This window comes from Sceloporus occidentalis, unplaced genomic scaffold, assembly GCF_023333645.1.
Source record: "Sceloporus occidentalis isolate IW3139 unplaced genomic scaffold, rSceOcc1.0.p SCAF_78, whole genome shotgun sequence".
In the NCBI taxonomy this organism is placed as follows: domain Eukaryota; kingdom Metazoa; phylum Chordata; class Lepidosauria; order Squamata; family Phrynosomatidae; genus Sceloporus; species Sceloporus occidentalis.
In genome coordinates this window covers 1,646,428-1,672,759 of record NW_028317058.1, presented here as the reverse complement: position 1 = coordinate 1,672,759, position 26,332 = coordinate 1,646,428, and the positions used below count along the sequence as shown (strand labels likewise).

At 41.3% G+C, this 26,332-nt stretch overlaps 1 protein-coding gene across 1 annotated transcript in view; it reads left to right on the top strand.

The window, feature by feature from the left end:
* The window catches only part of LOC149285505 (erbin-like), a 35,033-nt gene extending 8,906 nt beyond the window's left edge, over positions 1–26,127 (top strand). Inside the window, exons 3-22 of the mRNA XM_089495230.1 lie at positions 334–412; positions 995–1,084; positions 2,449–2,505; positions 4,332–4,395; positions 4,992–5,066; positions 6,615–6,759; positions 7,371–7,443; positions 8,050–8,179; positions 8,640–8,755; positions 9,914–9,983; positions 10,901–11,000; positions 12,163–12,284; positions 12,670–12,843; positions 13,477–13,653; positions 14,128–14,242; positions 15,567–15,750; positions 16,187–17,678; positions 23,434–23,526; positions 24,903–24,977; positions 26,020–26,127. Coding sequence (XP_089351356.1) covers positions 334–412; positions 995–1,084; positions 2,449–2,505; positions 4,332–4,395; positions 4,992–5,066; positions 6,615–6,759; positions 7,371–7,443; positions 8,050–8,179; positions 8,640–8,755; positions 9,914–9,983; positions 10,901–11,000; positions 12,163–12,284; positions 12,670–12,843; positions 13,477–13,653; positions 14,128–14,242; positions 15,567–15,750; positions 16,187–17,678; positions 23,434–23,526; positions 24,903–24,977; positions 26,020–26,127 — 3,539 coding nt within the window. The remainder of the gene's footprint in view (positions 1–333; positions 413–994; positions 1,085–2,448; positions 2,506–4,331; positions 4,396–4,991; positions 5,067–6,614; positions 6,760–7,370; positions 7,444–8,049; positions 8,180–8,639; positions 8,756–9,913; positions 9,984–10,900; positions 11,001–12,162; positions 12,285–12,669; positions 12,844–13,476; positions 13,654–14,127; positions 14,243–15,566; positions 15,751–16,186; positions 17,679–23,433; positions 23,527–24,902; positions 24,978–26,019) is intronic.
* Positions 26,128–26,332: the final 205 nt, after the last annotated feature.

Sequence of the window (26,332 nt, the reverse complement as noted above, 5' to 3'; positions counted from 1 at the left end):
TGCTGTTAAAATTATGGAGCCTTTAGGATTGTGAGGACCTCTGAGGTGATTCCACATTTTTCGGTGTGGGCCCGATAAGACATCGCCTTCGACTTAAGTCGCAAAAGAAGATGACTCCATGTTCTCTTGGACAAATATATTGGCCTTTGTCCATTTCCTCTGTTAAACTGGGAGTTAAGAAGACATAACGAGCTGGGTTTTTTGTTTTTTCAATCTTTCAGCGAGATTAATTACGAAATGAAAATTGAGAAACAATTTCTTTCATTACCCCAATTCCGGAATAAAGTGCTTGGGGAAAACTCTTGAAAACTTTTCTTTCTTTCTCATTTCCAGGTATACAGGAGTTTCCAGAAAACATAAAGAACTGTAAAGTTTTAACTATTGTAGAAGCAAGCGTCAACCCTATTTCAAAGTGAGTTTTCTATTTTTCTTTTGGAAACCTTACCAAAAAGTGTTTTTTGGTTTTTTTTTGTTTAATTCAGGCTTGTGCGGGAATTCACACGCTGTGGCGAGGAGCATATACCTTCTGAAGTTGCTGCCAATGTAGTCCCCATTTTTTTATGTGGGGATCAAACTCCCAAGTGCAGCTCACGGGAACCCCGCAATGCCAGACGATGCGCAACGTAACCCCCCTTAGCAGTGGCTGAGATGGGCATTTAAACAAAGTAGCGTATGATTCCAAACAATTCAGAACAAATGTGCGTTTACGCAATGCTCCTGCAAATGACATCATCCCGTAGTTTAGCTGTAGTTTCCAATTTGAAGCTAATCTACCATAAAGAACACTGATGAGATTGTTCTTGATGGTCCATAAAGTCGTTGTCCGTGTCAATTATGTGGCGTTGCTTGATGTGAAGAGTTTTGTGCTCTTTATTAATAAATGTGGCAAGATAATGAAGGATCTGTCACTTAATCTGAGATATCGGCAGTCCAGGTTGCAGCATGTCCCGTTTGCCTTGATTTCTCTGATCGTTTCGCTTCTCTCTCTCCACAGACTTCCCGATGGATTTTCGCAGCTGTTAAGCTTAACTCAGCTTTACCTAAACGATGCATTTCTTGACTTCTTGCCTGCAAATTTTGGCAGGTGAGGACATGTTATGTTATGTTATTTTTCCAGTTGTCCTATTTGTGAGTTGCAGATATTAGTGCAGTAAAGGGGCATTGCTTTTCTTCGTAGAAACAATATTACACATTATATGTATAACATCTTCATGCAATAAAATGCCGCCTATAGAGTTGCCTGTATGTCCACCGGCCGCTATCCAGTAGGGCAATCTATAGCTTTTTCAACCTAGCAGCCAACACTCTCGTATCAGAGTCAAAACTTTGAATTATAAGATGAATGGCAGAAGGCGATTGGTGCAGAAACTATTTCGAGGGAAAAGTTTGAAAAGTAGACTTACCGCCGTAGCCACTAATTGAAATGTATCCTGCCGAGACGACAATTTCCAAGTATTCTTCCTGCTAAAGCATTTCTAAATAAACGTTAGGGGCCGGGTCTCATTTACTCAGTAGGGAGAAGAAACCTGAGGTTTCCCAAACAATACGTACTTCTTAAGCCAATTCATTCCGTAGCCACTTTATTGCTTTATTGTTCTGCAAGATTTCGCTGATTGTGTTCGGCATTGCAGGAGACGGACCTACGAGTACGGGGGTCTGCTGCGTTACCTGTATGGCTACACTTTGTCAGCCTAACGGAGAACACGTTAAATGTCTTGCTGTTGACCTTCTGCCTTTTTAATGGAGTTCTTCTATCATGACAAGTGCCTTTCTACTCTGTTGCTTGCTTATTCAATATTGTGTAATCCCCTCTTGATCTATACATTTGCTTGCTCTTCCAATTGCACAAGTTATTCCCAACTCTACGCAATGCATCCCTAAATCGGTTTATATTTCCCAGTCAGAGTAAAAATACCCTTCACTATTGACCCCATAAGTCAGCCTATAGTTAGTAACACCGCTTTAGCTTCCCTAGCGTTTCATGGTTAATGGCTGATCTCTTTTGGCTCGTATTGATTTAAGACTGTTTTAAGGATTTATGCCTGCGCGACTTTCTCGTTTTATGAACCCTGGAGTAAACAATTGCGCCATAACCTTAAATCATTCATTGACCCAGGTTAGCGATATACATGTTCTCATGGGTAGGCTGTTTATAATTGAGACCCACATACTGGTGGACTGGAGACGGTTAAAGGGGATGCCGTATTGTATGGATATAGTTTAAAAGGTATGGCGGCTATATGGAGTCGCACAAAAGGCCTGCTGACTGCTTTCAGCACAGGTTATAATAGGGGGTCCGTGTATCCGCAGGACATGTTATATATCTGTATATTGTATGTATGTAAAACTATTTCCCTATAGTTACATATGTGCGGTTTTATGATGTATATTTCTTACTATTGACTTTTCCTCTATGGATACATGTTTATCTCATTTTATTTTTCTTAGATTAACTAAGCTCCAGATCTTAGAACTTCGGGAAAACCAGTTAAAAATGTTACCAAAGTAAGTATGACGCAAACTAGGTTGATTTGTTTAATTTGTGCATTGCTTTTTATTTCTTCATTTTCATGCCACCTGTACTCTGCCGCAGCCGTAATATTTAATGTTTCTCTCGCAACGTGTGTAGAGTTTTATTATTTTGTTGAAGTTAAAGGTTAATGGCAAAAATCCATTAAGTATAAAGTGGACATGGAAGCGACAAGCTCTCCACTGGAAAGCAGGGGCCCTGCGTAGAATCTGCGCTTTGAAATTCGAAAGATGCAAATAAGAATGAAACTGCTAATTGCGGAGGCGTTGTTGTTCATGCGTTTTATAATGCATTATATAAAGGGCTTGGATGACACCGTTGGTGAGATGTCTATTGTATATCGCACTGATCTGGCTGCTTCCTAGTATTATGCTGGGCCAGCTAAACCCTTTCGTGGTCCCTCTTACGGGGTAGTAAAGTTAAAACTACAACTTTCCTGGACATCCCACTTTATTGCATAGACCTCAGCAAAAGGTATATCCTTCCAGAGTAAATCTAATAATGATATTATGGAAAATTACATGATTTATACGTCTTATTTGTGTGCCTTTGGGGAAACACAAGCATATTTCCAAAAAATTCCATTCCATTGTACTGGAATTATGATTATTTTTTGTTTTATAGCGCCATCATATTCTGCAGCGCTGTACAATAGAATTACTTGCAAATGCTAAATACTGCTTGGCTGAGAACCTCGCTTACGGCCGACCTGGCAGGATGAAATAACACCGTCTATTCCTGTCCCGTTTAAACATTTTCTCAGTCATGCTATCTAGTTTATTTCGAGTATTTTAAGGGTCGAAAGGCTGTTATTTGTGTCCTTCTCCTCTTTGCGTGGCTATTAGCATGCCGGTGAATGATTGTGTTATGTAACCATGATCTCTTTTGCTCACATTAATGGGCAGAAAGATTATTTTGAATTATTAGACAAAATACATGCTTGAGAATAGGTTTGTGGGCATGCCGCGGGTTCTTGTGTTACGACACACCTCGGGCGCTCCTGCTTTGATAAGGATGTTTATTGAACTTCCAGTCCACAATCTCAGTACACTGGAACCTTTGTGCGTTCATTTCCGCTGCCAGCCGCGATGGGCTTTATTATTGGATTGCTCTAACCACAATGCCATGTCTGTTCAGCATTTCAAATGTTGGAGGGGGGCATTGGCTTGGATAAAAGGACAGATTTCAGCACTACAAGAGCACGCTGCTTGAACTTCTGTCAGATGTCATTCTTCTCCGGGAAGGGCTGTCTCATTCACGCGCGGCAGCCGGAGGTTTAATTTGCAGCATCTTGGACGGGTCATAGACAGGTTTTTACAAATTAAACGGCCAAAGGATGTTTTTATGCAGGGATTTCCTGCAGGGAGCCGTCCCGGATGGCTCTGCGTCATCACAATGTCTTATCCGTCTCTTTAATGACACATCAGTAGATCATGATTTAGCTTGTAAGCCTTTATTGCTAAAACCTACCCGTGCTTGGTCCTGGCTCCTTAGCTTTGAAGTACTATGGGTTCACGTAAGGCTGAGGAGGATAAGAACTGAAACCACTCCTATTAATCCAATACAATATCCGGTCTCCGTTCACGATACGTAATTTCAGCACCGAAAGGTTGATACAGACCTGAGCGAGAACGGCCTCGAAGGCCGTACGTCTGCAAGCTGTCCGAGAGACAGCCCCGATATACCTTCGCATCAGCCAACGTGCATATGTTAGAACAACAATAAAATATACTAGTTCTGCCAGAAACGGTGCTAATTAAGATTCAGCAAAATAAACCCCCGTTCAATGTTCCTCTTTCAGAACTATGAATAGACTGACTCTGCTCGAGAGACTGGATCTAGGAAGTAACGAATTCACAGAAGTGGTAAGCATTGCAAGAATTCCCCAAATAACAAGATAAATGTTGAATATGTAGAAAGAATAGCGCTGTGTTTGGTGTAAAACCATTTTCTCAGAATTTAATGAGTGAATAGCGTGTTTTTAATCAATCTGATGACAAATTGAATCTTTCCATTGAATGAAGTCATGTGATTATGCGGGCCACATAAATTCTAGTACCAGACAGCACCCCATTAAACGTTAAGGGCATCTTAAAAATTGCCCATGGAGGTATACATGCTTCCCTGCCTCTTTTTAGATGGATATCCTCGGTGTATTTTTTCCACTCTTTGACCGATATCACCGTTTATGTAATTATTTGTTTTTCCATAACCACTTCCTCTTCAGACGGATAACATCATTTGAGGTTAATTTTGATTTATTCGGTAATATGACCCCATTACATTTTCACAGTAAACCTATGATTTCATCTTTCATGTAATTTCCATTCAGTGAAATCGGATACCGGTGAAAGCCTCGTTGAAATACTGCAGAGTATCATTTATGTTTGCAAAAGCACAAAGCATATGAAGTTACATTTTTTTTCAGTCCCGATTAAATATACATTTCTTTTTCTTTTAGCCTGAAGTACTTGAACAGCTAAGCGGGCTGAAGGAATTTTGGATGGACGGCAACAGATTGACATATGTCCCTGGGGTATGTACTTCTCCGTGTGTGGAGTTTGCTTTCCAGTCCTCATGATTTGAAGCCAAGTCATGGGAATCGCTTAGCGAGCGCGAATGAAATGAAAGCCCTTTTTTCTTTTAAATACAGAATAGCTGATTCACTATGAGCATTAAAGTTATGTATCAACAGTTTGTTAAAATCATGTGGCAAATATCTTGGCTTCAGCTCAAATATTAAATCAGAATATTAGAGTCCAGAGTGTGGGATTTTTCCCGTTCACACTTAGATGGCGCGTTTGGGGTAAAAAAAACTTAAGACTCTGGCAAGTTCTAAGAGCTCGCAGGTGTGTTGACCTTCGACAGACAAAATTTAATTTTAACAAGAAATCTGGAAGCGTCTCCACATGTATCTTAGTAGATCTTCTTCTTTTTTTTTATAAATCTTAGTAGAACGGGAAAAATGATTTTTTAAAAAACGTACTCTGAAACGTCCGGACGTGTGAAGCAGTAAGAACTCGAGCGACAATCTGTGGCCGTTCCAGAGATTAGCAATCGAGCCAGAATGTTTACTTTTCTTTTTACGCTTTGATTGTCTGTATTATATAATATTCTAGGATTTGGGTAGTTTGATGAGATCACGTTAAATAACGAATGCACTGAGCAGTGAAACCGCTGTGTCAGGCTAAGGATTAATCCCGGGACTTTCTTTCTCTTTTTCCTTTGGCTTGTGTCGCTCGTTCTTAAAATGTAACAATTATGTGGCGATTTCTCCACGCAGCTGGTTAGCGATGTAGAAATGCAGACTACGCATGAAGCAAAGCCCTGTGCGATGTGTAACCAGGATTCATACATGTATGGATTGCTTAGATCTGTAACATTGCTGCCCATCTTTAGAAAAGCTTTTATCAAAATATATACAGTTGTAACCTTTTCATTTTTTCCTTTTCCAACATAACTGTTCATTCCCTGAAGTTGTTACAGACAGCCCTGTCCAAAGACAGCTTTAACGGCTTTTCCGTGGCTGACAGCCCTTCGTGAAGTGAGAGTTGGCTGCGGTCTAACCCCTAAATTCGCTATGCATTATAAAGGGTCTTCCTTGACATATCTGTCTGCAGGGAAGACCAAGCTGGTCCTGCATCATGTATTCTTCAATAATACGCTTTATACAGACTTATCCAATATTCATCCAGGGAGATGAGGCTTGTCTGCCAGGACCCTCTTTAGTGACTGAAGCCCCTCTTATAGTACAGTATTATGCCTTCTCTCCACTGTGTGCCTCAATCATTAAATGAAAAAGGTAATAATCGTTACCCTGATGCTACCGCGTGATTAGTAACATCTTCGAGACATATGCAACTGCATACATCTGCTGCTGATTTTTCTTGTAATGATCCGTCTGAAACTAACTCTGATAACACGCTTTTATGTGTATGAAGGCTTTGGCCGTTTTTGGTGCTTTATAAGTAAAAAAGTCCTAGTACTGATAGCAATGACTAAAATAAACCATCGCACAGATTTCACTTGACATCGGTGACACAACGTATTTGTATGTGATTTATGTCAATGTTTCGTTTTCCAGTTTCTTGGCAGTTTGAAGCAATTGACTTACCTGGATCTGTCCAAGAACAGCATAGAGGTGATGGAGGACGGGATCTCCGGCTGTGAAAGCTTACAGGACCTGCTGCTCTCTAGCAATGCGGTGCAGCAGCTTCCAGACACCATCGGTGGGTACCTTTCAGCAAATGCAATCTCCTGCTGTTCTTGTTGTGTCAAGCGCAGTATATCTCTTATTGCAATGATCGTTTGTTCCTTCTAGATCACTTGGTATATCACAAAACGAGCGTTCACATTGTAGCACTATGGTTTTTCTGTTGTGATTTTATCATAGATGTCTACATCCCATCATTCTTAGACAAGTATTAAAAGAATTTCCTTAGAGGCACTGTACTTGCTGTTTGTTGTTATTATTAGGTATGATTAAACTGATTGATTTAAGGTTAAAACCCAGTACACGGCTCAAGTAATAAACGTAATAAATATGCATGGCTAAATTGATCACCTGAGATCATTGGAATATTAAATGCTGTGACGGCATCTCAGTAAAGTGTAGTAAGCTTTGCTGATTCTGGGTCAGTGTCACGGTCCTTTGGTGGGTACCATGTTGCCCTTTGGGATCTCCGGCTGTGAAAGTTTACAGGACCTGCTGCTCTCTAGCAGTACATGGTACATATTGCCCTTTGGGGGTACCCTGCTGTTTGGGGGGTGCCCTGTTGCCCTTTGGATGCTCTTTTTTGTATTTAGGACACATATACATATATATATATTTTTCATGCAGGTGCACTCAAGAAATTAACAACCCTGAAAGTGGATGAAAACCAGTTAATGTACTTACCGGACTCTGTTGGCGGGTTAGTATTTGTTTGACTGTTTGATGCTGATAAATGTGAGTAATATAAATCTGACAAATGCTTCAACAAAAGTGTATCTTGCTTTTTAAAGGAAAACAATAAAACCATAGCATTTTCCAACATCATTTTATTATAGAAATGGAAAATCAGCACATTTTTTTTCTTTTTCCCCTGATATTTTTTTATATGCACCTGTGCAAGTTATCAAACCATGCCAGAGGCAAGTCGCATACACATAGATTTCCAAACTGACCACGTCAAGACCCAAGGTGTCGGTTTCACGGATAAAGTATCATTGTTATAACGCGACGTACTGTCAGTACCATATCTCCATCTGCTTGGCTCCGCGATGACATTTTATTTTTTTACAGCCATTTTGACCAGCAACCATGAAGTGTAAACCATAGGCCAGAGGTAGTCCAGGTTGGAATAATGTTATGTATTGACAGGGCTCCCTCCTTCCTAGGTGTGGTCCAGAAACATTTTAGGTTTCTATATTGCGTTAAAGAATGCCTAAACTGGCCTGGCGTGGTCTGGCTGTAAGAGAGAAGGACCTGTTTCAATATGTATGTAGATAGAAACTTAAAAACGTACCTCTTCCCATAGACTTGTTTCCCTTGAAGAACTGGATTGCAGTTTCAATGAGATCGAAGCATTACCTTCCTCGATCGGGCAGCTTTCTCAGATACGGACATTTGCAGCTGATCATAACTTCCTAACGCAGCTGCCTCCGGAGGTATGACACGCGTTATAATCGTGTAATAATCGTGTAATAATCGTGTGATTGTGAAAGGGGTATATGACATGTACGTGTTTTGGTAAGAGGCGTGCATGCGCACCTGGCTGCTGTTATGGTTTATGTGGTGCCAGGGATATCACTGTCACAGTGGGCAGCCATGTTGCTAGTCCAGCATCAGACAGAGATGCCTTCTGCAACATTGGGGGCTACAGCAGCTCCATGCGGGCCTCCGCTACGCTAATGTGAGCATTAAAAGTATGAAGTACAAATTATCAGTTAAAATGGCAAGCTGTCTTTGGAAATACCAGAAGCATCGTGAATTAGACGTCCGATTTGTAGCTAAGAAATACCGCGTCGGCAGTGCTATCTCCAGAGGTACGTTTGTCATGAAACTGGAGAAAACAATCAATGTATTTTTGTGCTCCGTATTTTACGTTTTAATCTCATAATGTTTCAGATTGGTAACTGGAAGAATGCCACAGTGCTGTTTCTTCATTCAAATAAATTGGAATCTCTCCCGGAGGAAATGGGCGATATGCAAAAACTCAAGGTCGTCAATTTAAGTGACAACAGGTCAGTGAAACGCTTCAAGTACGCATCAACGCATCAAGTATGTGAGTTACCTAGCCGTATAGTTTCCAGTGGCCCTGTGTCATAGGTCTGTTCTTCAGGAGAACTATTGGCTGCATGTACACCGTGACTGTGTAGCCCGTCTTACCGACTTACTGATATTCTCTTTTTGTTCAATGTGTGCAATTATTAGAAACGTACCACAAAAACCCATACAGAGTCACATAAGCTTTCGGGGTCTCAGTAGTTTGTTCAGATGAAAGACGAGCTCTCAAAAGCTTTGACCTCTATCACCCTTAAAACAAAGACTTCATATGTGCCAACACTAATCTTTTCTTACACCTATGTACCGATCAGTGTGTTTGAAAGGTATACACATCAGAGTGGTTTTGCTCTGTTGCAATAAGTTCAGAAGTGCGCAAACGATAGTAAATGGTAGTAATTTCCTTCCGCCTGCTTTCTGAGCAATTCCTGTAGATCCTTCTTAAGCTCCCTCTGAGGTAGGTAACAAGACCTACATAATCCTGGTTAGGTCTGTTTAATACTGGTTAATAGCCCAGGCTGTTTTCTTTTAAACTAATTTAAATCCAGCATTTCACTATAGCATTGGGGCTTGTGTTTCAATCACTTTCCATTCTACGTTAAAATACAAATAGATAAGTGAAGCGCATTGTAGGATTCAACGCCCATTAATAAATACCATTCTTCTTCAATAAACTGTAACAGGGTCCTGTGCTGTCCTTATAATCAGGACAGAATATGTTGTCCAAGTTCACATGTGGCTCGTGTTCAACCATCCAGCATTTCTAAATGGGTGAATTGTTTGCATGCTCTGAATACTGTTCTGTTCTTGGAATGCCGAGATGACTTAACACAGAAAAGAATCAATTGAGACACAAGACGTGTGTGTATGTTTATGTATTTTGTATGGTTAAAAATAGCAGGGAGTTTGGCGTTTGCCCTGGTCTTTCCATAGTGTCCCATAGATATAAATAGTTTGCAAAACCTGCATTGTAACCCTATTACTCCTAAGCAATTACGCCAGTTTGCATAATCCTATTGTGACCCACAAAGAAGTTATTGTTCTGATGTTGTACCCGCACTTCATTTCAGAGCTAGGAAAATAAATCTCATCGTCATCTGTTTTTTTCCTTTCTCTAGACTAAAGAATTTGCCCTTTACTTTCACAAGGCTGCAGCAACTCACAGCTATGTGGCTGTCGGATAATCAGGTGGGTGCTACGATGATCTCTTACTGACCTTTCCTCCCACCCTGCCGCCTGCTTCCCCGAAGACATCTCAAATGCCTACCTGCCTACCGTCTGGTTGAAAAACCTATAATGGCAGGGAGAGATAGATCTGGAACCGAGTAGCATGTTTGAGCTGTTTGTTCCTCCTTGGACTGTGATGACACGAGAGCTTCATTACATTGAGGGAATACTGGGAAACAGTATCACTCGAAATACTCCTTCTGTTCATAATGTTTGGGAAAATGCAGTCATTCACCAGACCGGGGCAATAAAGCCCGTCAGCTCCTGTAGGTCTACAACACCCATGATGTTCAGGCATTGGCGTATGGCAAAGCATCAATGTGTTCAACAACAGCTTCTCGGATTAAAGATCTGTACCAAAAAACAATCTTGTGTCAAGATACAGTTTTTTTTTTTTAATCCTAACATAGTTTAATGTTTTCTCCATTCAGTTTTATGCTGACTTTGGAAATGGATTGCGTTTTTTTGTAGCTAATTTGGTCTGTATATAGCTGCATTGCTTTCTGTGCCCAGAATGTCCTGTCTGGCCCCTGATTTTTGGATATGTTTTTGCATACGCTCCATCTTTGTCTTGTGAATGCAGATGTACAACAGGAGGCACGGGATATTTAAAAGTTATCACAATGATGCATACATGGGAGATTCAGGGTGCTTTGCTCGACATAGTTCTTCACTTTTATCATGTTTTCTATGGAGAAACAGCATTTTTTACATCTTTAATTACATATCTGGATCCCGGTTCTAGCTGAAAAATATATTACCGTGAAAGTGAATATTGGCTTTAATGGCTTGCCGTTAATGTTTTAATCTTAATGCATGAAATAAACCGTTCACTGGACAAACTCTTCCGTTAACTAGTAATTATCTTTGTGTTCTAGTCCAAGCCTCTTATACCACTCCAGAAAGAAACGGATCAAGACACACAGAAGATTGTCCTGACCAACTACATGTTCCCTCAACAGCCAAGAACAGAAGAAGGTATATACATTCCTATTTGTTCGCGTCTGGCTAAACGGCGCAATATGTGTGAATTACCGAATTCTCATAGCGCAGCACTACTGGTTTGACTGTCACTTACGTGGCAGGGGTATAATGCCATTATGTGGTGTATTAAAAAGGCATTGCAACGTATCCCAAATTCTTCGGTAAATCTGTTTGCTGTGGCACGGGATCCACTACGGGTAAGCTGGGCTGTCGGCAGCTAAATCTACCCATCAGGGAGCTTGCATGGAGCAGGGAATGGCGACAGAGAAGCGGGAATACCTGCATGAACATTCACAGTGCACTCTTATTCTTAAAGAACTGCAACCTCTTTTAAGCAAATCCAAATGATAGTTCTTCTTAAATGCACTTATTTTCTAGTATGTATGAATCCAGTCTTAAGATTTTATTTAGTACAATCTCTCCAAAGGTAAAGTTAGGTTATTAGTTTATTTGGGGTTAGGTGTGGATCCCAGAACATGCACATATAATAACCATTCTGAGTTTAATGAGTGTATGAGAGGTATGCAGCGATTCCGTGCGTTGCACGCCGCGATCGGAATTAAAGCCTTTCACCGGTATTCTGCTGTTATTACACTCGCTGTTTGTACAGATTGCTTGAAGTGTTTCATGGTAATTCACTTGGGTAATAGCGCTTTGTATTGTGTTAACGTGCATTCCGTGTCCGACGTCCTCGTGGAATGCAGACTGCGGCCCTTATAACAGCAAAGGACTATGTAAACAATGTAACACGGCCCTTGCCTGGGTCTTATGGGGGCCCCCACGGCATCTTGGTGCACGTGTCCCCTAATCTCCTGTTATTGATATATGTAAAAAATAAAGCATCATCTGCCCTGAAGTTGCTTTCATACATGTGAACCCAACCAAGACTTTTATTAGGAAGGTGCTTATTGATGTGTGTGTGTGTGTGTAAATATATATGTATATATATATATATATATGTGTGTGTGTGTGTGTGTATATATATGTGTGTGTGTGTGTGTATATATATATGTATGTATGTGTGTGTGTATATATATATATAAATAATGATACGGCGGAGGTGAGCACCAGGAATTTCGGGCTGTGTGCTGACCCTGTCGGTGCCGGTTTCCCAAGCGAAGCCCTTCATATAACGCTCTGTGTGATTGCTTTGCAGTTATTTTCTCTTCTGACAATGAGAGCTTTAATCCGTCGTTGTGGGAAGAGCAGCGGAAGCAGAGGGCTCAGGTGGCCTTTGAATGTGACGAAGACAAAGATGAACGGGAGATTCCAGCTCGGGTCGGTATTCCCGAGACGTTCAGTTCCGCCATGAAATTACATTTACATAAGTACCTTTAAGTTAACTCTTCTGAGACCGCTCTGTGCAGCGTTGGACAAGCCGTGCGGTTGGCAGATGTTAAAAGCTGGGTACACCCAGAGAGGGACACGCTTACAATTTCTTGTGTTGGTCAAGGGAACTTAAATGTATTTTATGGACACATTAATACACACTTTTCTACTTTGTCAGCAGTCATTTAACTCCATACCAGTCATTCGGTCTCCGTAATATTCACGCAGGCTGTCTTTGGGTCGGGATATTGTCTGCGTTGTCACATTTCACAGAGAATCCCAAGGGCTTAAAAACACATTTGAATTTACCTCTGGGCGTTTGTGTGTCAAACAGGAGGGCAACCTGAAGAGATATCCCACGCCGTATCCCGATGAGCTGAAGAACATGGTAAAAACTGTCCAAACCATCGTGCACAGGCTAAAAGATGAAGAAAAATTAGAAGAAGCAAATCGAGAGATGAAGCTAAACGAGTGCCAGCCACTTACAATGAGAGACGTCGGTGTGAAGGTTGGTCCATTGTTTTAAGATACACATCGGTACAATCCACCTTTAGAGCGTCTCAGAGACCTAGAGATACCGGACGGCACACTGCATTGCGATGCTTCATACAGCCTTCTGGGTGCAGCCGGAGAACCGAGATATTAACAGCGGGTGTTTAGGTTTTTTGCCTTATACGTTTAGAAACCCCTGCTATATGCTCTCTGTAGGCTGCATGCTTTATAGATCTTATGCTAAGATCCTGTGTTAGTCACTAATACACAAGCTAAAGCCATAGAAATAGTAAAGACATTTATAATGGACTTTTATTGAATTATTGTTTTTGATAATGGGTCAAGTGGATCGTTCTCTGAATCTTAAATTTGCACAAAGACAATACGTTTCTTTGATACACTGCATGATGCTAATAATCTGCATGCGTGGGTTTATTATTATTAGAAGTAAAATGATTATTATTGTCCTGCTTTAACAAAGCAGAACAACGATCTGCATTCCACAGATTCCTCCTCGTTTATGTATCAGAGGTTGTATTATGGGTTTTTGGGGGTAATTAATTATGGGAAAAGTGGCTCTAACTTTGCCTTCTATTGTTTAGTTCCCCCAGTCATCACTCTGCATGAATGAATTTCTTATTTTCTTTAGACATCAGAGGTTGTCCCTATTAAAAGTGATTACGAGGACAGGAATATAGTGGAAAACTGCACCCAGAAGACAAGTGAATCAGAAACCGAGACTGACGTTGGAAATTCAGAGTCGACCACTCTCGTTAAAAATTTGTGGAACACAAAAACCGTTGTCAACCATGAAGATACGTTTGAGGTATGACATTATGAGCTTTTCTACAACGTCTCGTGGCAAAACACGGTAAATGATTTAGAAACTGAAGGACTACGCAATGGATGCATAGATAGTGTGATCAGAGAATAAAGGTCTATCTTACCTTAAATGAGGAGCTTGCTTGGTCCTGCGCAATGCAAACTGAAATGAGCTCAATCTCATGCAAGTCATGAAACAAACAGAGTTATGCTTTATGTAGAACTGGCTCTTCTTGATCATAAATTTGGCTCACTTGTTACTGCGGACCTTAACTCATTCTCACTAGAGACCTGTCGTTTGACACAGAGCAGACTCACTCACCTGAGGAGCCGCACCACAGCAATTACAAAACAAAGCTAGTCGTTCCTTCTGTCAAATTCAGCTGAAGAAAGGAAAAACAAACTATATTGCAGAAGACTTGGTTGAAGATTAGACGTTTTCACTTTCCTGTTAAATGTGTTATTTTGTGCGCCGCAGGAGTCTGAAGACCTGTCTTACGATGAAGAAATGAAAATGGCTGAGATGCGACCTCCGCTGATAGAGACTTCAATCAATCAACCGAAAGTGGTGGCACTGGGAAATAATAAAAAAGGTGAGGAGGCCTGATTTGTAAAAAGAGATAGGGTTACAAAAAGCATCTGTTTATTGCAAATTCACACATAATCATGTAACGTGGCATGTGCATTCAATGCATCTCCAGCCGCTGTCGGTTATGCGTTAGAAGAAGTATAACCCTGATGGCCGTCAGCAGATTTAAAGTGTTGGATCTCCGTAGTAATAATATGAAGTGATAAGAGAGAGACGGCAGCGTGGGAGAGTGCATAGGTTTATAGATCTTTTGTTACATAGTTCTGTTATACATATGTAATCCTGAGAAGGATACCTGGTTGGCTACCTTGCCAGCAATATCTCCAATACGACACCCGGGACGATGGAAGATGCAATCGTTTTTTGTTAGGCAGTTGTCCCAAGCGGCCGTTCTTTGTGACCGGGTGCCCTATGGAACACTAGCCGGCTGTATGTAATGCAGTGTATTGATTCTGGAAGTCTGTCTGTAATTACTGTTGCATTTGATGATCTGTAAATATTAGGTTTGTCAATATGGACACGTTTTCATTCCCTTCCTATTGAGAAATACCAATTGCAAAGGAACTTGCAAAGTAGTTTGGTAATATTTCTTCCAGACCTTCATCCTAAATGGGAGTTCACACTGTGTATGTTTGTTTTAAACAAATGTTTTTTCGCAAAAGGGTAGAGTGATCAAGCTAATAAAATACAGCATTCTAAAAAAAAAAACACATCCGTTTAAGGCTATTTATTCCATGTTACAATGTGTCAATGGTAGAATGGTGCTTGGAATATCAAAATACATGTTCCAGCTTGCAGTGACGTAACAATGAAGGTTTCAGGAACGGTAATCTGTTTCTACTGGGTCCCAAATCCCGCTGGGTCCCTCAGCTCTGCGCTGCTGCTGCCCCTTAGTGGTTATTCAGGATGTAGCAGCGACATGGAATGGATCTGGGTTTTCTGCTCCCTCAAAAGACCAAAGCAAGAGACCCCGGCCTGAGCACACGAGACCTCACAAGAGAGTGCAAGCCTTGAGGCCAAGTCATGTTTTATGGGTGCTGTGGGCATAAGACCATCTTTCAAACTGTGTAGCAGAATAAATCTTTATACAGCTCCATTGCCCGCACATGAGACTTTTCCATGAGTTTGATTCATCATTTTCCTATTACCCTACTTTCATTGTCATCAGAACAGTGGTCAGTATTGTTCTTTAGACTTTATTCCTTCATTCTACTAGTAATTTAGGTTAAAAACACCGAAAAGTCCTGATTTTGGTACTCCTTTCCCAGAAAAGTCAGTTAGCCTCTTCCAACAGACTTTGTTGAACAGATTGATATATTATGTTTCAGATGATGTTAAAGATGCAGACTCTTTGTCTGACGAAGTGACCCACAACAGTAATCAGAACAACAGCAACTGCTCCTCGCCATCCCGGATGTCAGATTCTGTCTCTTTAAACACAGAGAGCAGCCACGACACATCACTCTGCTCACCTGAAAAGGAGTCCAACATTGCCATGAATCTCAAAATCAGGTCTGTTCACCTTTCATTTTTCTAGCTAGTCAGAATGCTGCTCCTTGAATGATGAGTTGATGAGATGTCCGTGGGGTCCTTTGCCGGTGTTAGATCAACGTGCAAACTGTTCCTTTAATCTTTAATTCCCTATTGCCCCCTAAATAATTCTGTAGAGTATTTTGGCTTCACCCGTTTCATCTTGATAGCTTTTAATATTTGTTGCATATCTCAAGCGCTGTCCGTTCAGCAAATAATGCGAGTATAACCCCCCCCCCCGCTCATGAAAATTACATTGGGACATTGCGCTTGACATTTGTAAATGTGCATGAAAACCTGATAACATATTGAACCATAACAGTTACTTTCTAGTACTTGTTTTGTAGAAACAAACTGGTGCTGTTGTTGAAAGTGTGAATTTCTATATAGCCACTAACGTTCCATCATTCTCTTGTAGACAAGAAGATGAAAATTTTAACAACCTTTTGCATAATGGAGGAAAACTAGTCACGGTCGGAGAAAGTGAGAGAACTGAAATCCCAGATGGAAAAGACAGGATAATAACCAACGCCGATAAATCCCAGAACTTAAATCAAATTAATAAAAACATTTGCAGCATCTCCAGTGAAGATGTGATACATCACAGCGCCCGGGGAGGATCACTGATTTCCCAGGAAGCTGAATCGGATAAGGACTTTACCAATTATAAAGAAAAGGTCAAGGCGGAACTCTTTGAGAACAGGCGTAAGTACTCTGGTATAGGCGATATGAATAAAATCAATGGGCATTCGTTGGATGAACCCATGTCTCCAGACACAAGTGATCCTGCCAGGAGCATGTCAGAAGATTCAGTGCCTTCTTATGACTTGTGTGTTTCAAAGAGTACGGACGATCTGTCATCCCCTCTAGGAGATTCTGTGGGCTCGGTTGCAAAGTCTCAGAGTACTACTAATATCAAGACTGGAGCGCTAAGGATTTACGATATCCTCAGTGAACCGGGTTCTCAGCAGCAGGCATCTCAGGGGAAACCTGTCAATTCTGGCCCTGAAGGACAAAACATTGTCCGGAGTAAGTCGGCTACCCTTCTTTATGATCAATCATTGCAAGTGTTCACTGGCTCATCTTCATCTTCCGATCTGGTCTCTTCCACAAAGAAAACTGTTTTCAAATTTGATTCTAACCACAATCCTGAAGGGATGTACCAAGCGCGAGGTCCATCAGGCTCTCAAATGACTGCTGTGCCTCAGTATAATGTTCAGTACAGCAGCAACGCCGCAACCAAAGACAATCTATGGTCGCAGAAACAAAATACCCCTATTGAGCAAGGTAGCTTGCCGCCGCCACCACCTCGTTTGCATATGTCAGAGAGCGTTGATAGTCCCACCTATGTGAAACATTCTGCAAACATGAACTTTTCCAATCATAACAACGTAAGATCAAGTACTATGTACAATATGCATCAGAGAATGGGACCAAGACACGTGGAGATGTGGGCTGTGTCTCCAAATGACCGCGTTCTCCAAAGCCGTAACACTCTTCAGCGACAAGGCAGCGTGTCTTCAAATGCTTCTGTTTCGCTGGGGGATGTAGGACCTGCAAGGCGAGTGCTTGTGCCGGAGGGGGATTATATGACCTACAGAGAGCTACATACGATCGGCCGGGCTGCTCACGTGATGCCAGGTCCCCAAAGACCAATGTCTGCCAGGACCTACAGCACCGACGGGCCAAACGTTCCCAGGCCACAAAGCGCACGGCCTTCTGTTAACGATATTCCTGAGAGAACGATGTCTGTGAGCGATTTTAACTACTCCAGGACTAGCCCGACAAAAAAAACAAACTCTAGGGTCAATTCTGAACACTCATTACTGGAGCCACCAGGGAGAGGTAAAGTTCCTCACGACTGGAGGGAGCAGGTACTACGGCACATTGAGGCAAAAAAACTAGAAAAGGTAAGCCAATAAACCTTAACTATAATAAATGTACGTACCCTGAACGGCACACCTTCCTCAATATGGGGAGCTTGTTCCCATCTAAATATTTCCCATAAGCCGATGAGTCGGTAGACACGGCCATACTGTGCGCTGGCGCTGCTTCTGAGCAGGCGGGTGACCTTGTTACAGTATCGATACCCAAGGAAACCATTACAAAGCTCTACTGTGTGCGCTTTCTTTTATACATCTGTCTTTATGGTACACACATTATTATAACATTACTTTGTCAGAATAAGACAGATGCCGTAGAGGTGAGACAGGAATTTACAAGTGTTTATAATAAATGTTATTTCAAAGCCGGCAAATTCCCAAGGGGAAGAGGTGAGAATGGTATCTAATCTATAGAACATAATAATATATACGGTGGAAACCTGGATCCCGGGGTTTTTATTTTTTTTACACACTGTAGGAAGAGAAGATTTCTCAGCTGCTCTTGACGTCTCCTGCTCAGGAAATTTTCACGTTTCAGCACAAAGGAGAATTGGTTCCGTCTTCATGCTCCATATAGAATGCAGTTTCCTAATCTCAATTAACTGTGTGTCTCTAAAACCATAGGAAACCAGTAGCGTCACGGTGTGATCGCATTGTTGGTTTACTGGGTAAAATCGGTGTCTCTTCTCCAGGCTCGTTGCAAAGTAATCATGAAGGCTACAAAAAGTGTTCTTTCGCAGTAAAGTGTATTTCCGAGCTTAGGTTTGGGTTAAGCTTTGTAAGGCATGGCCGGCTCGCTAAAGGATAAATGCCTGACTGAACCATGTCCACGAAATCTTCATACAAGGAGGATGTTTAGAGCGTAAAAGCTTTTGGTTGTGCCGACGCTTACTCGGGGTGTGTTTCGCTGCTGCGTTATGTGCACCTGCGTGAGATTCATGGAGTCATTACAATTTTTTATGGCATGATCAAGATGTTCTGCATCTGCCCGCAATCCTTTATTCCACGTGGATTGTTTGTTACCTTATGTGACCTGAAGCACATTTAAAGCTATTATTAGCGACGCAGTAAATCTGCAAGCGGCTACATCACATGTACCAATTTCCCATACGGCCTCTAAAAGAATGTCATAAATGAAATGGTTCTTTCGGTTCCGTTCTCTTCGGGTGATTTGTTCGAAGAGACATTTTACCAGGGTTACCACGAACGTACCAAGCAGTAAAGCACAAGAACACGTTGGTAAGAGCTGGAAGCCGGTCCGTTGTGCAGCACGTGTGTCTGTGGAAATGAACGGGTCTTCATTCATAGCATTACAGTGACTGCGGTCAGATACCCAGCAATACGTCGCTGCCTTCTAGTGGTTATTTGGCAAATTACCATCCTAATCAAAATGTACAGGGACGGCTCGGGTAACGCGGTATTTTATGCCTGAGAGAAAATGAGAAAATAGAGCATTGATAATAATTCTGGGGAATTCTGAATGCGTAAAGACAAATTAAAACAATCAAGTGTTTTTCTTTATGTTCCTTCTTGGGATTTCTTCACTGTGTGTTTGAAGGTGAATTGAAACATTAAAGCATTAAAAATGGGCCAGTACTCCAGGAAGGGTTGCGGTGGCAAAGGTTAATGGCTTCACGAATGCACATCATCTATACATTATATAAGAGAGGCTTCACTGAACAATCCACAAGGATCACTAGAGAAATGTTTCTGCCGCAGCTGCCTGACCCTGTTGGGCATTTAACTGGAACTTTGATGGAAGCCGCATCTGATTAAGCTGGGTTCGAAGACTGGAAAAAGGCCCCAGTTCTTAATAAAGAGAAGCGGCATGCGAAGCGTGTTGTGTTCTATGCAGATACACCAGTGCGTTTTCATAGAACGCCATTATAGTGCCTTCTATGGCAGAAGTTCTGGAATCAAGGGGCCCGTCATCATAACCGCCCCGAAGAAATGCTAAAATAATTCCCGCAGAGATTTATGACAAAGCCTTTCCAATTTCTTGGGTCTCACCTCCTCTTCCCTGCCCCAGAAACTAACCCCAGAGTCTCTCAAACCACTGACTGTAAAATGGGTACGGCTAAAATGTACCGTAACTTACAGCGACTGTTCCTCACGTAACACTGTAACGCATGGCCGCATTGCCTTGGTCGCCTTTTTGTTTGGTTTTCTACGTGTATTTTTTTTTTTTTTTTACGCTTTGATGGCTTACTGGGTGAGAACATATAACTCTATAAACGTCTTACAGGAGTGCTCCAGCCCGCCATTTATTGAAAATGTATAGTGGAGTCCAAGGCATGGATGCAGATATTCTTAACATATTGAAGAACAGGATTTGCACAATGTACTCCAATGTGCATTTCATGTCAAAACAGGGCCGGATCAGTCCTTTAACTCATAAAATGTGAACACAGAACACAGTCGGTAAAATCTGTTTCAAGTAGCATGTCCACCAAAACACACCTTGGTTCCCGAAGTGCTCCGTCGTACATAAACCCCTCGGTGTATAAACGTTGCATGCTGAGTTATTGTATACGGTAATGACGCGCACCATCCGACTACACTGCTATGTATTGTGTATTTGCATGTTGTGTGCCGCAGAGTGGCTCTGTGTTAACCCGTTGTGTCCATGCATGCCTTACTAATCTGTGTTGTCACATCTGTCCCTCTCTATTCAGAGCATGCTCTCCAGGTCCTTTAATTCCACTTACAGTGCAGCCAGCAGCTCTCTCTATGGCAGCTCTAGAGATCTGCATGGCAGCCAGGGCAGTGTTGCCTTAAGTGTTGCTGACAGAAGAGGTTCTGGTGCACATATGCTTCGTGTGAGTAAACACTTCCGGTGGTCTTTTGGGGGAGTAACTACATGCTACCATGGGATGGGATCTGTGTTAGCGTGTGTTGATGGTATGGAATAGTCCCAGCCAGCACTGGATCTACTAAACAATAAAACGAAAGAGACCCTTAATCTTGGGGTCTTTCGTAGTTGGGTAACAGAAAGCAGTCATTACAATTTATTCAAAAATAAGAGTAGATAAACCATTTAGTGTTTTTTGGGGGTTTTTTTTATACCAAAACCCATCATCCTTACGATTTTATAAAGGGAAAAAAAGCATTGACAGGTTCCTTTCAACAATAAACCAATAATTGGAAACACAATTACATTTCACACGTTTGGTTAGCAGACATTTCTGTATCTATGTCACATGTGCAGGGCTAAAATCACATGATTATTGTGCGGCACGGTCCCTCACTATATACCCATCAGCCCTTTCCTCTGGCTCCTAGATACCGCAGTAAGGTCCTTTATTGGCAGATCTTTACAGATCCTGGGTAACATTTTGGTGATGACTTCCGTTGGTCTAATCAGTCTTTGGCAATGTAATATTCCACTGGCAATGTGCTTATTCTGTACAGAATAAAAAGGCAGGTGCAATGCTCTATATCCCCAAATGCCACAATAATGTGTATAGAAACATTGTTTTTTTTCCCTCCTCAAATGAATTCCATAGCTTACCAGTAGGTCATTAACAAGACATTTTATGCGATTTTAAGTCCTGACCCTCTAGTGATGCGTCTAATCGCACCATCCAAACCCAAGTGTCCCCACAAGTGACCGCGTGAAATGTCTGGAAACCTGTTCTACACATGTGAAATATTCTCATTTTGTTTCCATTTCCATAAAGCGGCTTCATTATCCCGTGAGATGCGGCTTACAGTCCACAGGACCAAACTATCAGCATCAGTTCTCTACCTTCTGGGGGAGTGGCTTAATGGAGGGGTGGAGCTAGCCAGACATAGGGGCAGGGTAGCCCCCAAGTAGGAGGGTAGTGGGCATGGCCAAGCAGTGTCCCCTGTCTAGAGAATAAAGAAACTGACCCGGAGCAGTAGGGAAGGAGATGGAGGTGTGTAAATGGTTTGGCGTTGCGAGCGCGGTCACTCCAGTTACGTAGGGCTGTTTTAGGAAAGGGGAAAAAAAGGTACTTGGGGCTGATACGGGAGTTCATTAACCTGGGTGAAAGGACGCCATTTAACTCGCTTAACTGCATTATGAAGGGACAGCCATGGCACGTTCATCCCGCAGGAAAGGCTCAATGTTTTCCAGGTCACACAAATTGCTGACCATCGCAGCAAAGTGTTACCCTGCAGTATGTGGAATGCATAAACTCCAATAGCTCTAGGTTATACGCATTTCACAATGCTGGGCAGCCGTTTGCCCGGGCTGGGTAGCAATATGTACAATGGCCGAAGTGCTCGCTCTCATAGTAACATAAGGAATGTTTCCTGTCACCTCAGCTCGTGTTCCACTGAATAAACTATATGCATTATTCATTTAAACTAAAAGGTCGTATTTCTATTAGTTCTGGAACTTGCAGAACTAGGACTTATTAAATCAGTTTATTATGCTGTATTATTTATCTATGTTTCATCTGGTTTCAACACCGTGCATTGCAGTCTATTCTGGTAATTTATGGCTTTTTTTAAATGCCTGCTTGTTCTAGGCCTTGAAATAAGCTGCTCAGCAAATTTAGTTCTACAAAATAAGGAATTCTGAAGCTGAAGCTATAAAACTCCGCTACATGACAGCGTTTCTGCTATTTTTATTATTGGATGTTCAGTATACCAGCGTTCATGTATCTTAGATAAACATATTTTCCAAGTAAAAATATAGTTGATTTGACTGTTCTGATTAAAAATGAATGTGTTCATTGTAAACTCAAGTCCTGTGGGCAATAGCATCATTGTGTTTAGCATCTGAGAGTAATGGGAGTTTCAGTCCATGCACGGCTACAAGGATACTCGGCAAAGTCTGTATGCAAACATGATTTGTTCTGTTGTTTTCCCCTTTATTTATGGTCTTTTACCTTCTCCCCAAAGCACCCGCAGGCTGGCAGCACCGGAGAGCCGAGTCAAGACGAGGTTTTTGTTTCTGGGCAGCAGAATTACTCGACCCTGGTCCGCAAGGAAGGCGCTGCAGATGGCGTGAAGAAGGTAGCTGTGGACACAGCATGCATGTTGCTTTCAACCATCCTGTAAACAGAATACTAGTTAAAAACAGATCTATATTCTGCATATATAATTCCCTTACTCATGGTATAAAGCGTGAGTAGAACACTTTTTATACTTTCACACGCACTTCATCAGTCGGAATGTTCACTAATGTAAGCAATTGTCTTCTAAATCCTTAATCTGCGGTCTGCCAGGGAAAATAACTTTCCTAGCATATTTGTATATGAGAAAATGTTAGCGTTCATCACCCGTTTGCTGCCAGCTGTGTTCATTGTTTATTCAGAACATAATACAAAGAATTTGAAAGTGGGTTAGAACCATTTAGCTCTTAAAATCTTCCTGTGTTAAGTTGTAGTGAAAAAGGATTTTTATTTATTATAATGTTATACAATTTTTTCTGTCTATGAATGTCTTATGAGTTAAAACATCTATTATTTGTAGATGCATATAAGCAATGGTCAGATGTGCCAGCCCACAAGGCCTCAAGCCTCCTATGGTCCACTTCATCATCACCCACCGGTCCAACCAGCTATGGTAAGACATTCTTCCAGCGGGGAGGTTATTCGACTCATCCTTAGCTTAAGGCTGCCCTATGGCCATGGTATTCTCATACTGGCCGCTACAGCAAGAGGAGGTATGATTGATATGAACGTTGCGCTCTATTATGCAGCTGAGCAGTTTTATCCTCTTCAGCCTTAACTAATGTGTCAGTTTTGTTTTATCAGCATTACTGAATTCATAATGTATAAACTAAAGTTATTGTTTCTTTAATTTCTAGATCCGTATAAGACTTCTAAAAGATCCCGAGCTTGGATTTAGTATATCAGGAGGTGTTGGTGGTAGAGGAAATCCATTCAGACCTGGAGATGATGTAAGCATTTATAGTCATGAGTAATGCTGTAATAATGTACTATAAAAATTAATTAATGCAGTGTGTGTTTTATATGTACTTTAGAATTTTATTTTTGTCTTTGATTTATTTATATATATATATATATATATATATATATATATATATATATATATATATATATATATATATATATATATATATATATAGCTTATACATTCATACCTACATACACTATATGGACCAAAGTATTGGGACATATCTGTTATTTAATTCAGGTGTTTCAATCAGACTCATTGCCACTGGTGTATAACACCAAGCACCTAGCCATGCAGTCTGCATTTACAAACATTTGTGAAACAAATGGGTAATTCTCAAGAGTATTGAAGTATTTCAAGTGCGGGTACTGTGATAGGACGCTGCCTTTGCAATAAGTCGGTTTGTGAAATTTCATCCCTGCAAGATATTCCACGGGCAACTGTAAGTGGTGTCACTGGGAAGCCGAAGTGTTTCGAAACAGAAGAAGACCCCGTCACAGAGCGGGGTCACCGAGTGCTGAGCATATAGTGCGTAGAAGTCACTGGCATTACTATCGGCACAAAAACTGGCGGGAGCTTCATGGAATGGGTTTTCATGGCCGAGTAGCTGTATGCAAGCCTCACATCACCAAGTACAATGCCAAGCAACGGATCTCGCTTTTCTGTTCGGCAGTCTGATGGGCGAGTCTGGGTTTGGCGGATGCCTGGAGAACGTTGCCTGCCTGACTGCATTGTACCAACTGTAAGGTTTCGTGGAGGAGGGATAATGATTTGGGACTGACTTTCAGGAGTTAGGTCCCTTCTTTCTAGTAAAGACAAATTTTATTGCTTCTGCATACCAAGACATTTTGGACATTGCTATGCTTCCAACTCTGTGGGAACAGTTTTGGGGAAGACCCTTTTCTATTCCAGCATGATTATGCCCCAGTGCACTAAAGCAAAGTCCATAAAGACATGATTGGATGAGTCTTGTGTGGAAGAACATGGCTGCACAGAGAGAGCCAGACCTTCTCATCCAACATCAGTGCCCGACCTCCCAAACGCTCTACTGGATGAATGGGCAAAAATTCCTACGGAAACCCTCTTTCCTGTAGAAAGCCTTCCCAGAAGAGTAGAAGCTGCAAAGGGGGACCAACTACGTATTAATGTCTGTGTATTTAGAATGCAATGGTGTAATGGTCAGAAGTCCCAATACTTTGTCTATTATATTGTATGTTTATGTGTATATATGCACGCACATACATACAAACAGTATATATATAAAAATGTATACACTCCTTTTGTATAGGTAAATAGTTTGGTAATGTCTGTTACCTCGCTGGATGGCTTGTCAAGAGTAAACCATGCTTTCTTTTCCAGGGTATATTTGTAACAAGAGTTCAGGCAGAAGGTCCAGCATCGAAACTGCTGCAGCCTGGGGATAAAATAATCCAGGTAGGCTTGACACTTGGCAGTAGCCCTGGTCAGGAGTAGACCATACGACATCAATGAATATCATTAACGCTCATGCTCTCCCCTTGTTTCATGCATCTCCATTTGTGTCTAGTGGGGAGTTTCAGGCAAGTACAGTACTGTGTATGCTGTTGTAAGGGTTAAAACATATGTAAACATAGAAAATAGTAGTGTCCTAGTTCATCAGATTAGCAGATTTTACTTTTAAAAAAGTTACCCGAATCATTTGCTTAATAGTGTAGATTGCTCTTCCTTAGAATTTTTGTGGCATTTCCTCACTCCTTAATATCATTTCATTGTTGCAGTAGGCTGGGGCAGAATCATTTTAGTACTTAATATAGTAATAGACCGTTTCTACCTTGGGCGTCCTGAGGCCTGCTAGGGTTACCTTAGAAGACATTGATAACTTGCACTTGGATTATGTTAGATGATGAGTAGCCCACAGATAGCTCTCCGGCTACCACCAAACTACAACTCGCATGCTCTTTATTCTTTTATTTTTGGCTCCTCTTGATTGAACTCATATTGAACCATGTATAATCAATAAAGGACAAGTAAGATCGTCTTGATTTCTGTTACAGAAGATATTGTGTGTTATGTGAGCTTTTACAGGCCCCAAAATTGAGGAAAATAACTCAAAAAGTCATGTTTGTGTCCCAAAATTAACCACCAAATCTGCCTATCATGCACACTTATGGATGTCGCCCATTGTTTCTTTCTCTCATCAAACTTTCCATAACTTCATTGTAATATCGTAAAATGAATGTATCATTGGTATGCAGGCAGAATTATTAATATAAGTATTACGTTTGTCATTCCGATCTCTCTGTTGTATGGCATTTCAGAAGTGATGATTGGATTCAGTAAAGGCCTAACACCCGTAACAATATTCAGTTACCTTATAAATATATATATTGTAATCCATGTATGAACAAAAGACATGAGACCACTGAGATGTATGTGTGCGGAGTTTGTGAGAATACACTAATAAAGTTAAATTACCTTTTTGTTTTCTTCTTCTTAGGCTAACGGTTACAGCTTCATCAATATTGACCATGGACAAGCCGTCTCATTGCTTAAAAAGTTCCAGAATGCCGTGGAACTGATTGTTTTACGAGACAACTCTGTGTAAAAGCAGAATTTATCGAGGCGGAGGGAATCTGGAAGCCAGCACGTTGTTCAGAGACTTAACTAGCATCAAAACTATTTTTCTATGTATGTATGTCAAAGCAACTTGAAACAAAAAAACATACATGTAGATTTTGGTAAAACTGTACAGAAGAGATTTGTCCGACTTTGTGGTTTTAAAGGAAAAGACCACTGCAGAGAAAGTGAAA